General features: G+C 40.4%; 1 protein-coding gene across 7 annotated transcripts in view; it reads right to left on the reverse strand.

Moving 5' to 3' along the window:
• Positions 1-17,191, reverse strand: part of SLC25A17 (solute carrier family 25 member 17) — a 57,255-nt gene that overhangs the window by 11,169 nt on the left and 28,895 nt on the right. For 3 of the 7 annotated variants that reach the window (XM_033405114.2, XM_004279515.3, XM_033405116.2), the window contains 5 exons: positions 9,752-9,868; positions 8,269-8,414; positions 8,085-8,180; positions 6,740-6,822; positions 621-1,253 (listed from right to left, as the gene is read on the reverse strand). In XM_033405114.2, the coding sequence (XP_033261005.1) occupies positions 1,106-1,253; positions 6,740-6,822; positions 8,085-8,180; positions 8,269-8,414; positions 9,752-9,868 (590 nt within the window). In that variant the 3' untranslated portion in view covers positions 621-1,105. Of the gene's footprint in view, positions 1-620; positions 1,254-1,304; positions 2,623-6,739; positions 6,823-8,084; positions 8,181-8,268; positions 8,415-9,751; positions 9,869-17,191 lie in introns of those variants that run through there. The other 4 variants (XR_004476655.2, XM_033405115.2, XM_033405118.2 and 1 more) reach the window with 3 other exon arrangements.

The following is a 17,191-nucleotide window of genomic DNA, read 5'->3' on the forward strand; positions in this document are numbered from 1 at the left end:
CTTCTGCAGGGTCAAGAGCTCTAAGGTCTCTTGAACTTTGATGTGAGTACAAATTGCCTAGATATCTTATTAAAATGCGGAATATGATTCAGAAGATCTGGGACTGCATGTCCAATAAGCTCCCAGGTGATGGCGATGCTATTGCTTGAGGCACCACTCTTTGAGTAGCAGGACTCTAAGGAATGTTTCCAAATAGAAATAACCTCAATCAAGTTTATTCTCAAAATATACAGTCTCTACCAAGAGTTTATAAAAGAAGATAATATTCCAGAGCCTAAACAAGGTATCTGCTCCCTCTTCTGTGATTTTTACCAGCTGCTTGTAAACTCAATGCAATACTATAAAGGGCAGCTTTTAAGAATGACTTTTGTGCCGACAATTTATTGGGGCCCATGTGGATGAACATAAAACCTCAAGTTTTGTAGTGAAAAGGTTGATTCAAAATAAATATTTTAAAATTATGTCAAATACTAAATAAGTGATATTTACAAATAGTTTATAAGAGAATCATTTGGAATTAATAATTTTCATTTCCCCCACAAAATAAATAGCTCACACACTAAAGAAGATACCTTTCCTTAAGCAGGAGGAAAAAAATGCCAAGAAAAATAAAGTCATGCTTATGGCATAGTCATAACATTTTTAGTGAAGAAAATACCAAGATGAAGACATACAAAAGTATATGAGGAGAATTACATGGTAGCAAATTTGCCCTAGGACCTGGGGGAGGGTTCAAGGGAAAGGGACCATCTGGCAAATCTAAAAAAAGACTCTACTTGGAAAAGATTATACATGAGAGCAAGAGTCCATTCCCCTCAAAAAAACCCAATAAACCCCCATAAACTTTCATTTTTAGGTTTTCAATAATGTTTTCTTTTCATATGGCCATTGGCCCAACCTCCCCCACAAAATTCAACCAACCATCATAAAACTAAGTTGGTAACAGGTCAAGCTGGCTATACTCCATGTGTAAACTTAGATGCATTCCAAGCCAATGAGGGTAAAATTCTCAGTGGAAGGAGCAAGTAAAAGGGGAACCGCTTCTCTTCACAGAGAAGGATCCCCTGTCTTGAGCATCTCTGAGTGCCTGGCGGTGGAAGGTGCCTCAGCGCTTGTGTGCGCTCTTCAGCCCCATGACCGTGAAGGTAGCAGCCGTCAGTTTCTCATAAACGAGGAACATGAGAGCAGCAGTGAGGGCTGTCTGCAGCAGTTTGGCTTCAAGGCCTTTGTAGAGTCCCATTATTCCAAAACGCCTAAAAGGAAAGAGGTGAGAAAAAAACAAAAGGTTTTCAAAGAAACAATACTATTTTGCAAAGGTTTATTCTTAGGATCAAAAGAAGCTATGGAAGTTTTAGATATAACGGACTTCTGTTGTTTAAGTACCTCTTATCTTTAAACGTATTTGGGGATTGATGAAAGTTTAGTATTTCTTCACAGCCACCATTAATTAGTGGAATGCTGACAGTATCCCACAGATAGGGTACAGATCCTAAAATCCTAAAACCATTTTTATGCCAAAATCTGGGATCTAACAAAGAACTTTTAGATCTTGACTTTAACACTCTCCCAACTCAGTTATTTCAACCTAACAGTCCCTAAATGGTGGCAAAGCTGCCAATTGGTTTAGATCATTGTAGCCGCAACAAAACGAGAGAAAGTGACAGAAATGAAAAGCTCTCCAATTCTGAGTCTTCCCATACATTTGATCTTCTTTTTTAAAAAAATTAATTAATTAATTAATTTTTGGCTGCATTGGGTCTTCATTGATGTGCACGGGCTTTCTCTTTGCAGCAAGTGGGGGCTACTCTTCGTTGCGGTGCGCGGGCTTCTCACTGTGGTGGCTTCTCTTGTTGCGGAGTACGGGCTCTAGGCGCGCAGGCTTCAGTAGTTGTGGCACGTGGGCTCAGTAGTTGTGGCTTGTGGGCTCTAGAGCGCAGGCTCAGCAGTTGTGGTGCCTGGGCTTAGCTGCTCTGCAGCACGTGGAATCTTCCCGGACCAGGGCTCAGACCCGTGTCCCTGCATTGGCAGGCGGATTCTTAACCACTGAGCCACCAGGGAAGTCCACATTTGATCTTCTAACCCAGTGGTTCTCACATCTAGCATACATCAAAATCACTGGAAAAGCTTGGTGAACCACAGATTGCTGGGTCCCCTCCAGAGTTTCCGATTCATTAAGTCTGGGATGGGACTCAAGAATTTGCATTTCTAACAAGCTCCCAGGTGATGAGGATGATGAGGCCAGCCTGGACACCAGCCCTTTAGACCCACTGCTCTAACCACAGAGAAGAATGCTTCAGCTAGAACCAGGAGTTCAGAGTAAACGATGTCTCCAAAGCTACTTTTTGAGAGTGAATTAATCTCATATGCTAGTTCATCAGCAACTCCAGGGCTATATACAGCATGCAGACTGAGAGATTAAAGCTAATCAAGCGCTCCATTCAGAAACTATTCTACATTTTATACATTTGCTATGTGTGAAAACTTATCATTTGGAGCAAATCCTGTGATAAATAGGAATGAAAAGCCTTGACCCATAAATTTCTAGTTCATTGACTAATTTGAATTGTGTTCCCCCAAGAAAGCCAAGCAAGTCCACTTCAATGCTTCTCAAGGTGAGGTCTGCTGGGAGATAACAGAAAAAATATATATTGGTCTCTGTCCTCAGCTCCTGGCACGGAGCTCCTAAAGCCCTTGTAATTTCCTAAGTGATAAGAGCACTAGGTGCGTTTCTTATTCTAATATTTAGTCTTTGATCCTAGTTCCTGATATAGAGTTCCTAAATTCCTCAATTTCCTCGGTGATAGTAGGGTCTTCTGTTCTAATGAGGTGATTCTTGGTGGGCTCCTGGATGGGGCTGGTCACCAGAAAGACCAAGCTGTGATAAGAAACTTGGAATTTTCAGCCCCACTCACTATTCTCCAGAGAGCAGAGGGGGCCGGAAATGGAGTTAATGATAGATCATGCCTACATAATGAAGCCTCCATAAAAATCCCAAAAGTATGGGGTTCAGAGAGCTTCCAGGTTGGTGAGCACATCCATGTACCAGGAGGGTGATATACCCCAACTCCTCGGGGACAGAAGCTCCTGTGCTTGGGACCCTCCCAGATCTCTTTATATGGCTACTCATCTGTATTCTTTAATAAACTGGTAAACGTACGTAGGTGTTTCCCTTTCCCTAAGTTCTGTGAGCTGCTCTAGCAAACAATCATACCCAAGGGGGAGGAGGTTATGGCAACCTCCAATTCGTAGCCAAGTCAGACAGAAGTTTTGTGTAACCTGGAGACCGACTACCTGTGACTGTCATCTGAAGTGAGGGTCAGCATCCTAGGACTGAGCCCTTCCTTAACCTGTGGGATCTAATGCTATCCCCGGGTACGCAGCATCAGAACGGAGTTAAATCACGGGACGCCCGGCTGGTATCACACAGAACTGCCTGGCGCGGGGAACCCCCCACGCAACGTCTGGTGACCGGAGGTGCCAGGAGTGAAGTGCTCTGTGTCAGTAGTAAAGGAAAGATACACAGTAGTGTTGATTTTCTTCACATCCACTCACATCAGAATCACCAGGGTCTGTTTAGAAATGAAGATTGCCAGGCCCCACTCCAGAGGGGCGGCATGAATCTGTATTTTAATAAGCACTTCAGGTGTTCTTAATCAATCAAAAGTTTGGAGAGGCCTGGCATGGTATACTGCACTGTCCGATATGGTAGCTACTAGCCACACGTGGTCATTTAAATTTAAATAAAATTTAAAATTCAGTTTCTCAATTGTACTGGCAGTATTTCAAGTGCTTAACAGACACACGTGGTTGGTGGCAACCCTACTGAACAGAACAGGTATTTCCATCATTGTAGAACGTTCTAGTGGATGAACACTCATTCAATGGTCCCTGACTGCTTACTGAGCGTATGAGTTTGAACATCTGGCTCTGCCTGCATCTCTCTGGTGTTGGGCAAGTCATTTTCTCTAAACCTGCTTCCTGATCTGCAAAAATGGGAATATAGTCACCCTTCCACACGCACAAGGCTGAGTGAGAACCAAGCAAGATGAAAGATGTAAAAACACGCTGAATTTCAAAACTATATAATTCTAAAGATTTCCTGTTGACACTACCTTCTTAACTTTCTTAACTACATCTTTCTTAACTTTCACAATGCTGGCAGAAATGGAAATGGGTATCATCTTTTTGGGTCAACATGGCAATACCTATCAAAATTTTGTATGTTTAAACTTCTTAAGTAATTCCACTTCAAGGAATTTTCTCTACAATTATAATAACTGAGGTATACAAAGCTAAATTTATGGACTATTCATTTGTCAATGTTTGTAAAGGCAAAAACCTGGAAACAAACTAAATATTTATCGTAAGTGTATTGGTCAATAAATTATGGCATATTATATAACAAAAAATGCAGTCATTTAAAAAAACTAGATAAATGTACAGATATTGATGTGAAGGATTGTTTGTAACGTTTTTACAAAAAGGCAAGGTACAAAACAGTATTACCATATGATTCCATTTGTATAAAAATGAATACCCAAAATATATGTTTTATACAGTATTCTGGAAATACATGCACTTTTTGTTAACAGTGACTAGCTCTTGGTAAAGAGACAGGAGAGAAAACACAGTAGGTGTGCACGTATTTATAGCTTTATTGAAGTTTAAATGACTTCAATTTGATGAGTTTTGACTGACGGGTACACCCATGAAACAATCACCACATTCAAGGTAGTGAACATATCCATGACCTGAAAAAGTATCCTCACGTCCCTTTGCAATCACTCTCCCTCCACCTACTCTGGCCCTAAGCAACCACTAATATGTTTTCTGTCACTGTAGATTATTTGCATTTTCTAAGTTTTATATAAGTGGAATCATACAGTATGAAATCGTTTTCATACTGACCTCTTTTACTCAGAAAAATTATTTTGAGATCCATCCACATTTCTGCATGTATCAGTAATTATTTCTTTTTCCTTTCTGAATAGTATTCCACTGTATAGGTATACCACAACTTGTATCTACTCATCTGATGAAGGACATTTGGGGTGTTTCCAGCTTTTGACTCTTACAAATAAAGCCGTTATTAACATTTATGCACAGCTCTTTGTATAGACGCACTTCATTTGTCTTGGGTAAATACCTTGAAGGGGAATGGCTGGGTCTATGGTAGGTGTAAGTTTAGCTTTATAAGAAAATGCCAAATTGCGTTCCAAAGTGGTTGTGCCATTCTAAATTCCCACCAGCATAGGAAAGTTCTGGTCGCTTCACATTCTTGCCAACACTTGGTATGGTCAGCATTTATTTTTTACTTTATACCAATTCTTTATCTTTGATTTTATTTTTTATCCCAAGTATATTCTATCTTTATAATAAATTTATTTTAAAATATCTTACATCTAGAAACAGTAATAAAGTTACAGCAGCTTTTGCTTCAAAGGTGCTGATCTATTTGACTTCCCTAGGGGTCAGTTTCTTTAAATGAAACGGGGAAATGACGACAGTACCTGCCTCATAGGGCTGTTGTTAGGATTAAGTGCGATTACCCAGGTAGAGCGTCTGGCTTAGTGTCTGCCACATAGCAAACACTCAACAGTGTTAGCTGCTCTCATCACCATTATCACTGTTGTCATCATTATGATGATAATTGTTGTAACTCTTCCTACTCTTCCCTCCCTTTCCCGCTATGACTGCTGCTCTCTAATAGCTGCTTATTTCTATCTATGAGAGGTCATAGGATATGTCATCGACGGAGGACTACTCAGCAGAGTGGTCTCTATATTAGATTACAGCAGGGCTCTCTTTTTTAAAATTATGTTTCAGGTATACAGCATTATAATTTGACATCTGTATACACTACACAGTGATCACCAACACAAGTCCAGTAACCAACCATTACTGTACAGCTGACTCCTTTCACCCATTTTGCCCACCCTTGAATCCTCTTCCTCTCTGGTAACCACTAGTCTGTTCTGTGCATCAATGAGTTTGTTTGTTTGTTTTTAGATTCCACATATGAGTGAAATCAAATGTTTGTCTTTCTCTGCCTGACTTACTTCATAATACCTTCAAGGTCCATCCATGTTGTCGCAAATGGCAGGATTTCATAGGAGGATTCCCTTTCTAAAGGAGTACTGAATCTTTGTAACTAACAAAGAATAAGGACCTAAACTCTTCCATAATTTCCCAAAATGCTGTCATATCTCACTTAGCCCCTAAAGTCAGAAATGTCTGAGCACAGCAGGCAAGGGAGAGGTTTCTAGGCTGCCACTGCCAAGGCAGAAGTGCAAGGTAAGCAAATCCAACCACTTCTTGGCAGAGAGGGCTGTTAAAAGAGAGAACAGAGGGCTTCCCTGGTGGCGCAGTGGTTAAGAATCCGCCTGCTAATGCAGGGGACACGGGTTCGAGCCCTGGTCCGGGAAGATCCCACATGCTGCGGAGCAACTACGCTCGTGCTCCACAACTACTGAGCCTGCGCTCTAGAGCCCGTGAGCCACAACTACTGAGCCCGCGTGCCACAACTACTGAAGCCCACACGCCTAGAGCCTGTGCTCCGCAATGAGAGAAGCCACCGCAATGAGAAGCCTGTGCACTGTAACCAAGAGTAGCCCCCGTTCACAACTAGAGAAAGCCCACGCACAGCAAAGAAGACCCAACGCAGACAAAAATAAATAAATAAATAAAATAAATTAAAAAAAAAAAAGAGGACAGAATGTGAACCATCTACAAAGCTCACCTTACTCGTTGGTGAAGAAGATAGAGAATGTTCCGAAGACTCCCCAGTGTTCTGTTTTCTGGGTTCAGTCTGTGATGTCCGAACTGGGGAAGAAGAAAAAAAGATAAATAATTACTGCTTGCTACTGCTTTCTTTATCTCAATTTCAGCTTTCTTTATCTCAATTTCCGCTTGCAGAGGAAATTATGTTGGAGTAACATGTTACAGCATATGGTAATAAACATATCCATCAGTATTTAGATTTAATTAATCCTCTTATTTCAATGAAATAAGTGAAAATAAGAAATATTTTTTCAATGAAGCAAGCATGAGAATTTTCATTTTACAGAGAGTCATGGGGAAAATTCTACCTCAAAAGAAAAAGCCATGCCCACGATGAAGATTTAGATATTGATGGTATGGCTTCCAATCCTTTAAGAAGTTATGATAAACACTAATTAATTAGAATCGCTGCAATTTGAGCTTTTCACATTATATGTTTCTATTATAAAAGTGTCAAAATACATTCATTTGACTGCTACTGAATTTCTTTATATTAAGTACCAATTTTAAAATAGTACATTAGTAAAAATACTTTTAACAGAAGGGAATAATCTTTTTGAACTGAAATACTTTCACTTCCACCTTCATTTTACCCATCAGTAAGTCCTTTGAATTTTTTTCTCCCAAACGGACCTTGAATCTCTCCTCCCCACTGCTACCACCATAGTCCAGGCCACGCTCACATCTTACCTGTATGACCGAAATAGCCTCCTAACCTGACAACCTCCTTTTCTCTTAGCCTTCTGACCAATTCACCACTGAACAGTCACAGTAATCTTCTCGAATTGTAAATCAGATCACATTACTCCAGTCTAAAGCCTTGCAAAGGTTTCCCACTGCAGAGAGAATAAAATCTCGTCCTTACCTATAGGCTCCCTGCTCCTTTTCTAATCTCCTCCTGAGCCACCTCCAGCCACAATGGCCTCCTTTCAGTTCCTAGGATTCACCAAGCTCTCGGTACATCATGTTCCCTCTACCTGGAATGCTCTTTCTTCTGCTCTTTGCACAGCTGGATCCTTACCTTCCTTTAAGTCTTAATTTACATATGGCTCCTCAGAGGAGCCCATCTCCAATCATGCCACTTGAGAAGACCCCCACCATGCCCCTCTCCACTAAATCATAGAATGCTGTTCACTTCCTTTATAGCTCTTTCCTCAATCTGCAAAATATCAAATAATGGAAAAAATGCATGAGGAATGCTCCGGACTACTTTATTGCTTTATTAAATAACATTGCTTCAAACAGGGAAACCAAGTATTTTAGAACGTTGTTTGACTAAATGCAGGGAGAACCCTGGCACTCACCCTCAGAATTGACTGTACTGTCTGCAGAGGATAGGTGACCGTGGTGGCAATGGCTTTGGCTATTGCACCAATGATGAACACGTCCACAGAAGAAAGCTGGAAAGCAAAGGAAGAACAAACTGCATCAATCTAAACAGCAAGAAGGTGTCAGGGATTGTCTGCTGCTTTCAGAATCAGGGCTTACCTTCATTCGTTTCTTTAAAAGCTGCCGTTTTAAACCTTCATAGAACATGAATTGGATGGCAGGATTGAAGACCAACAGCAAGGAGGGAAATGTGCCATTCCATAAAGCCAGGATTCCTTCATCGCGAATGATCTGGTGAAAAGCATCTGAGCAAGAAATCAAGGACCTTTGATAACAATCCCCTAACTAGAGAAGACAATGTACCCAGAACACAAACCTCATTCTATCAGTATTCTATCACACTGATTCTATCAAGATTTCCTTCTCACAATAACAAGTTAATCAGTTAACTACTTTTGAATAATCATCAGATACTGACCATCACCAAGTTATTGAGAGACCAATTTCACTCATAGGCAACCTTTCCTGACAAATCTGGGGTTAGCATGTCAAGTTTTCCTACGTAATCATCACCACCACTGGGAACTCTGTACTACACAGAATTGTGAACTGATAGCTCATGTGTTTCACAACAAAGGTCAGTACAGAAAAAGATTAGAGGTGACTTCCCTGGTGGCGCAGTGATTGGGAATCTGCCTGCCAACGCAGGGGACATGGGTTTGAGCCCTAGTCCCGGAGGATCCCACATGCTGCGGCGCAACTAGGCCTGTGCACCACAGCTACTGAGCTACTGAGCCTGTGCTCAGTAGCCCGCGAGCCACAGCTACTGAGCCTGTGTGCCACAGCTCTTGAAGCCCTGCTCCGCAACAAGAGAAGCCACCACAATGAGAAGCCTGCGCACCGCAACAACGAGTAGCCCCCACTTGCTACAACTAGAGAAAGTCTGTGCGCAGCAACGAAGACCCAATGCAGCCAAAATAGATAAATAAATAAATGTATAAAAAAAAGATTAGATAGTTCTCTGGAGTCCATTTTATAGGATTGCCTTATAAGAAAACCCCTGTTCTCATTACAAAGATGGAAGCATGGGAAAGGAGAACCTGGCAATGTAATACTATTAAAAAGCAGAAGCTCAAGGATATCAGATGCTAATCTGGTATCCTTATCTAAAGAAAACATTAGGGAAAAAAAAGTAGCAGATTGCTCTTCAGAAATATTCATCCCCTCCCACCTATGCTCCATGGGATATACTCCATGGGTGTATTTCTCTACCCTTTATCTTCTTGGGGCTTGGCCACTGGTTGTGCTTTGGCCAAGAGGGTGTTAGCAGACAAAATGCAAACAGGGGCTTGAAATATGCTTGTTATGATTGGGCATGTCCTCTTGTGCTTTTGCCATCACCAAGAGAAGAATATGCTCAGGTTGGTCCCAGGAAAAGGAAGAGAGACACATGGAGCTGAGACTCCTAGGCTGGAGTCAGCCTAGATGAGTCAAATCCCTGTCAATCCAGAGACACAGGAGCTAAACAAATACTTACTGTTGGGCACTGAGATTTGAGGTTGTAGCATTATCATGGTGATAAATTCCAGATACAGAGAGAAAAGAAAATCTTTACAAAGGAACTCACCCAAGAGACACTCACCAATAATACCATTGTAGTTGGTTGGTACAATGTCTTCATTCCTAAATTTCGCCCCTTGCAGCTTCAGTCTGGTGTTTACTACCCAGAGTGGAGTTGTTAGCAGCACATTCACCACTCCTTCAAAAAGAAAGGGGGAGAGACAAAGGGAAAGCAAAATGTAACCTTTTAAGCTTTGCCGTCTTATGTTAAAGCTACACACCAATGTTTCAGTTATACGTCTGCCACTGACCTACTAGGAGACCTAAGGTAAGGTGTCCCTTTGTGCCAGGGTACAACACAAGCCACTACTGTTAGAAGCAATGCAGAAGCCTTGCTGATAGCAGAATGGCTGGCAGCAGTACTTCTCCACATGAAGAGAGTACTGAGTTTCCTCATTTGTATAATAGGAGGCAATCTGTTTGTCAATTTATATAACCACCAAAGTAGCAATTTTGATACAGTTTTAAGTACAGTTTTTAAAAACAGCTTTAAGACAGGGAAGTGACTTGTTGATCACATGCTAAATAAGTCCATGACAATATCACATAAAACACACAATTTACAACTCTCATGTAAGTAGCTCACATGGTTTTAAGTGAGTATGGATCTAGTACAATAAATGAGAGAAAGTGTGGCATTTGAAAGTGCTTCAACAGGGACTGGAGGCTCACAGAAGACTTCTTCATCACTTGGGGAATTAGGATAGGCAGGCAGCAAGCAGCAGTTATGAACCATTACAAAAACACCTGAAACAGTTTCACAAGCATCATAATCCTTACAAGTTTAAGGATGGGGATCTTGGCTGCCCAAGGTGGCCTCAGAGTGGAACAATACAATGAGCCAGGTGCTTCTTTTTTGAAAACACATGATCCCAATTTAATACCACCTTGAGTTATTAAAATATTCCTCATCAGTCCTGAAATGATTAGAGAAAAATACCAGACAGACTTGTAACAAAGTGCCTGACACACAGTATATACTTTATAAATGTTTGTTAAATAAATACTTAACAAGTAAACTAATGAGCAAACTCAGCAAACAATGGTATATCAAGCTATCTGGCTCTAGCCATACTCTGAAGAACCAAGAGGCACAATTATAGGGAAGAGAAATCTTCTTTTACTAAAAGCCATTTAAATACAACAGGATTAAGAATGTTTTGATTTAAGGAATCTCACAACATACTATATATAGAAAACACCAAGGCTAAGCTTGGTGAAAACACCAGGAAATTCAAATTCTAAATTTTCATTAGCTGAATGCAGTTGCAAAAGTAAGATATTTTGGCACCTCTCTCTTGGAAACATTGTGAGAACACATTTCTCAAAATAAAAGGCATTATCAAATAATTTTATGAGTTGTATTTGTTATATTTTTCCACATAACACAAAGGAGTCATCTTTAGTTATGACTCAATATATTCATACATTGTCACTTGAGGCATTGATCATAATCTGAAAAAGTCTTAACTAGAGATTCTTGCTAGTCTCATTTTACAAAAGCACAAGTGCCCAAGAGGCCAAGATAGAAGACTATCAATGCACGCCATCTGCCCAGACTTTATAATGTATTCCTATTCAATATAATGTACACATCACTTAACAAAAAACAATCAACAGCAAGAAAAATCAGACTAGAAAGTGCTACTAAGCAGTCTACTGCTTTTTTTTTTTTTAAAGATGAAGACAGGAGAGCTCAGAATCAGAGATCACAAGCTTCTGTGGATACTGTAGACAGGCACAGTGTACATACCTTTCTAAACAAATGAAATAGGTTGCCCATTAAATAAATTCTTTGGAAATCAAAATTCCCTTCATGTTCTATTCAAGAGGTAGGCACACACAAAACATTTCAGAGGCAATGCAGCAAAGATTAAGATTTAGCCACTATTTAAAATTCTGCTTACATATCCCCATTATTAACACAGGCTGAAAGATGGAGAGGATTCTAAGGACACTGTCAAGTACAAAAATGCATCACATCATTTAAAGAAGAGAATATAAAGTCCTTGTAAGAACATTTTGTATTTCAAAGCTTTCTTTCTGAGAAGTTCTTTAATGCTCTAAGCCAAAATACATGGAGAGGTATTTTTAACCACTATCATTTTGTGAGTTCTGGGAAAATACCTGAGGATCCAAACTTTACTAAAAACTTGCAACCTTTATAATCAAGCAAAGGACAACATTCCACGGAGGAAAAACAAGCTGCAAACGAACGTGATGAGTGATTCCGACTCTGACTAAAGCACGGTGGATATGGCTGCAGGATAGAGAAATCTGTCTGCTTATTTACGTGTAGAAAATTCTTCTGCCAGTTCCAAGCCATGGCTGTTCCTTCAGCTCTAAGATGGGAATATTAATACCTTACCTACTTAAGAACAGGAAATTGTTTTTCTTCCAATTCAAATGATTCTGTTTTCTTTCTTCATAAAAAATCATTCATAAGAAAACAGAACCAAAATTAAAAGATGAAGAACAGTAACTGAACACACTCACTAAAATCACTCACTGATTCAAGGATAAGTGAAACACAGCTGTTTACTTCTGAAATATTAAAAACAAAGTTTTATTAGTAGTGAGTCTCCTGAGTTAAGGACAGAAAACAAAAATGGAGAATGCTAATTGGGTGCACTTCTGGGGAACACGTGCCATGACCACTGAGATAAGAAAATGGCAGATCAGGGTCATAAATCTAAGTGCTTGGCTCCTTACAAAGGAATGCAACTTGATACACTACAGGAACAAACCTGCCTTACCAGATTTAAGGCCTAAGGACAGGAAATTAATTTCACCGTCACAACAATGATAACACCGTTGGCATTCAAAAAGAGTTATTGATAAAAATTCCAATTTCATAAAAATGGCAAGTATCATCTTCATTTAAGTTACCTGTAAGGTTCTGATCTCAAATTCTTCCCCAGGGTATTAAACTATTTGGGCTTTCTTCTGTGAAAATAAAATAAATAGTAATAACTCTCTAAGTTCCCAGAAGTGGAGTAACAATACTACTACTCCTAGTTCTCCCTGGCGACAATGCAACTCATTCCTACAGTGACTGGAACACAATGGCAGGGTTCACAGCAGGAAGAGAAAAAGCTGCTTTAATTATCGTAAAAATGCGGTAAGCATTAAGATATAAAAACATGAGGAGTTTAAAACTCGCAAAAGTGATTTCCAAGGAATTCCCTACCTTCAGAAAAAGAGAGGACCTATAATCGGAGAATCACAGAATTATAAAGGACTATAAAATTCATTTGATCAAGGGTCTCTCAACTGTGACATTACTGACATTTGGGGCTGGATAATTTTTAGTTTGGGGCAGGGCAGGGGTGCAATTGTGTAGGATGTTTAGCAGTATCCCTGGCCTTCTACCACTAGATGCCAGTAGCATCCTCCAGTTGTGACAACCAAAAATGTTCCCAGACATGGTCATATGTTCCCTGTGGATCCACTGATCTAATCCAATCACCAGGTGATTATTCATTATATTTTTGAAAATCTCAAAAGATAGGAATTCATTCTCACCCCAATAGCCTATTTTTTACAAGAGCTGTTAGAAATTTTATTTTTACTGATACTAAATCTACCTTCTTAAAGCAACTGGAAACATAAAACTAGCTAATAGGTGTTTTTTAATCTGAGGTATGAATTAGCAATTCTTAAATAACTTTATGTGTATCTTAGGATAAGTAAATGATTATGACCTGCAAGTCAGTCATCCATGGTCTGCTCATCAAATACGTATTGTGTGTCTAGTATGTGCTAAGTAGGTGCTGATGATACAGAAGTAAATAAAAAATGAAAATCCCTGCACTTTTGAAGCTTATGTTCTAATGGTGTAAGACAGGATAAATGAGTAAAATATGTAGTATGTTAGAGGATAAGGTTAAGGAGAAAATTTAAGCAGAGAAGGGGGATAAAGTTTTGCAGGGTAGAAGGGGGCACCATTTTCATCAGTGTGGCCATTTAGGGAAAGACCTTAAAGGAGGTGAGGGAATGAACCACACAGTAACCAGGCAGAGGAAACAGCAGGTACACAGGCCCCGAGGCAGAAGCATGCCAGGAGTGTTCCTGGAGAAGAGGTCAGTGAGGCTTGCGGTGGAGTGAGTAAAGAGGACGGGCGGGCCAGGTGACACAGGGCTTTGTAGGACAAGGTAAGGACTCTGGCTTTTACTCTGAGTGAGAAGGGAAGCAACTGGAGTCCTTTGAACAGAGAAATAATACAATCTCACTTATGTTTTTTTAATTAATTAATTTATTTTTGGCTGCGTTGGGTCTTCGTTGCGGTGTGTGGGCTTTTTCTAGTTGCGGCAAGCGGGGGCTACTCTTTGTTGCAGTGCGCAGGCTTCTCAATGCAGTGGCTTCTCTTGTTGCAGAGCATGGGCTCTAGGTGCATGGGCTTCAGTAGTTGTGGCACGTGGGCTCAGTAGTTGTGGCTTGCAGGCTCTAGGGCACAGGCTCAGTAGTTGTGGCGCACGGGCTTAGTTGCTCCGTGGCATGTGGGATCTTCCCGGACCAGGGCACGAACCCGTGTCCCCTGCATTGGCAGGCGGATTCTTAACTACTGCGCCACCAGGGGAGCCCTCACTTATGTTTTAACATGAGCACACTGGCTGCTGTGTTGAATACATATTGAAGGGGACAAAGGAGGAAGCAGGACATCAGTTGGGAGGCTCTGAAGATAATCCTGGCAAGATTTAGTGGTGGCTTGGACACAGGTTGTAGTGGGGGAAGGGGCTGAATTCTAGAAACCATATGAAGAAACAGGCAATAGGATTTGCTCACAGACTGGAGGCGGGGTCAAAGAGAAAGAGGATGAATTCGACTTTTGGTAGGGCAACTAGTAAAATGAGGAAGATTACAGGAGGAGTGGTCCTTTAAATTGAATTCATTCATTTGACATTTAATCAGCACCTTCTGTGTATCAGCCACTGGGGATACAGAGATTTAAAACAATGTAGTCTCTGCCCTTAAGGAGTTCACTGTCTAATAAAAGATAAAGACAAATATGCAGACTATTGTTACCCAGCAGAGTAAGCACTGAGACAGAGGTATATACAGAGCTGGAGCACAGAGGGTAGGCACCTAACCCAGAATACAACTTGGGGGTGGTGGACATGAGAAACAGGGAAGCTTCCTGAAGAGGAGGTGGCTTGAGATGAGAATAAAAGGATGACTAGGAATTAATAAGATAAAAAAAGCAGTAAGGCTGCTTCAGACTGACAACAGCAGCTGTAGAGGAATGAAGTTACTAAGGGCTCGGTCTATTCAAGGAATCACAGTTTGGTACAGGAGAACAAGAATAGAAAAGACCAAGATAGGGAGGTAAGCAGTATCACAGCAGATCTCGTATGTTAGGCGCTTATCCTGCACGTGTACGAGGGGGGCCTTTTCTGCTGAGGGTGCCGCGACTCCATCCTACACGCAAGCGGCAGACACTGAAGGGTCTGAAGCTGGGCACAACATAATCAGATTCGGATATTAGAATAGCAGTTCTCAATCATTTCTCTGACAAGACATGTAACAGATGATGTTCACAGTCAACACAGACCCACGGGTTCTCCCTGGACGTCAAGCGTAATTCCATTCTTTTCTCACGCTCTCAAGAAAACATTTCAGAATGTAAATGAATTAGAATGATATTAATACAGTGGGATCTCTTTTAACCAGTTCCATATAATGGACTCACCAGATAAACCTGTGTTCCTCTTTCTCTTTACAGGACACACCGACAGATGCCACGGCACGCTGATAGCTACGGCCAGTAGGCTACTCCCTAGTGTACCCGTGCTCTTCTACTTCCATCCCACAGGGGTTTAGGCTTACCAGGAGTGAATTATGTCTTTTCTCAAACCTGCTTATGTCGGTCATATCTGTTACAGTAGGCAAAGCATTTACAGGTATGGGTTATACAAGAAAAAAAGTACAAAACTTCCATCAGTGAGTGGATATGTCTTGGCCATACAAAAAATTGGATAAGTATATATTCACATATCTTAGGTTAAAATAAAATATTTAAGGCATGTAGGCTATTTATGATAGTCCCTACTTCCATTGACTTTTTAAAACTAACTGCCCTACCATACCAGTCTAGCTGTTTTAGGTATGGGAGGATCTACTGTAATTATAAACTGCATAAGAGTTAGAAAGAAAATGAGCAGAGCACAGTGAGAGAGAATAACAAGGGGTTGTGTGTACCTAGTAGATAATGGGATGCCAGATAACAGCAAACAAACAACTTTGGACACCTAAAAAGAAGATTTAATCATATACTTCATAAACTAGTAGTTTCGTGGGAAGTTATATGAGTTAGTCTCTGACAGTGAGTCGTAACCTTTTAAATGTAAATACATATGAACCACAGTAATCTAAAAAGTATTAAGGGACTTCCCTGGCGGTCCAGTGGATAAGACTCCGTACTCCCAATTCAGGGGACACGGGTTTGACCCCTGGTCGGGGAACTAAGATCCTGCATGCCCCATGCCACACAGCGCGGGCAAAAAAAAAAAAAAAAAAAGTATTAAAATCAAGGTATTACCAATACTTGGTGTCAAGTATAAAACATCATACCAGATTGCCATTTGTTGCAATTATGTAAAAAAGAAGATTCCTCCTCTACAGGTTGGATCTATTCTGATATTTTTTCAAGTGAACAAATCTCAAATTTGAGTTCTTTGAATTATGACATTGCTTGAAAACCATTCTTCTAGAAAGGCGACTTGAAGCACAACTATGCAAAGTATGTTAGTGAGAAAGACTTGAGAGGCAAAGAGATCAGAACAGAGCAATGGTCCAAGGGAGAGATGATGGCACTTGATTTTGGGAAACGGCTACGGACATGGAGACGAGGGAATGGATTCAAGAGAGATTTAAGGGACAGACTGATAGTTCATGAAGACCAGGCAGACATGGAGGGTAAGAGAGCACCCTCTATGAAGACTTCCAGATTTCTATCCTGAGTTACCTACCTACAAGTATTCACTTATTACCCCAGAAAATGAAACCCTGTGTGTTATACTCTTTATGTGAAAGTTGGTCTGGCGGGGGTTGGGGGTGATGAGGGTGGTCAAAAGGCACAAACTTCCAGTTTTAAAATAAGTCAGTCATGGGGATGTGATGTACAGAAGGTGACTAGACTTAATAATACTGAACTGCATATTTGAAAGTTGCTGAGAGTCGATCTTAAAAGTTCTCACCACAAGAAAAGAAAAAAAATTGTAAATATCTGTGATGATGGATGTTAACCAGACTTCTTGTGGTGATCATTTCACATTATACACAAATATTGAATCATTATGTCATATACCTGAAACTAATAGAATATTATGTCAATTATATCTCAATTAAAAAAAAAGTTGGTCCAAGTGAAAGTTCATTATATTAAAATCAACTTGAGACTAAAATGAGAGTACTAAGCATAAGAAAGGCTCAGAGACCAAATAAAAAAACAGCAGTGGTCTCA

This window comes from Orcinus orca, chromosome 11, assembly GCF_937001465.1.
Source record: "Orcinus orca chromosome 11, mOrcOrc1.1, whole genome shotgun sequence".
NCBI classification, from domain to species: domain Eukaryota; kingdom Metazoa; phylum Chordata; class Mammalia; order Artiodactyla; family Delphinidae; genus Orcinus; species Orcinus orca.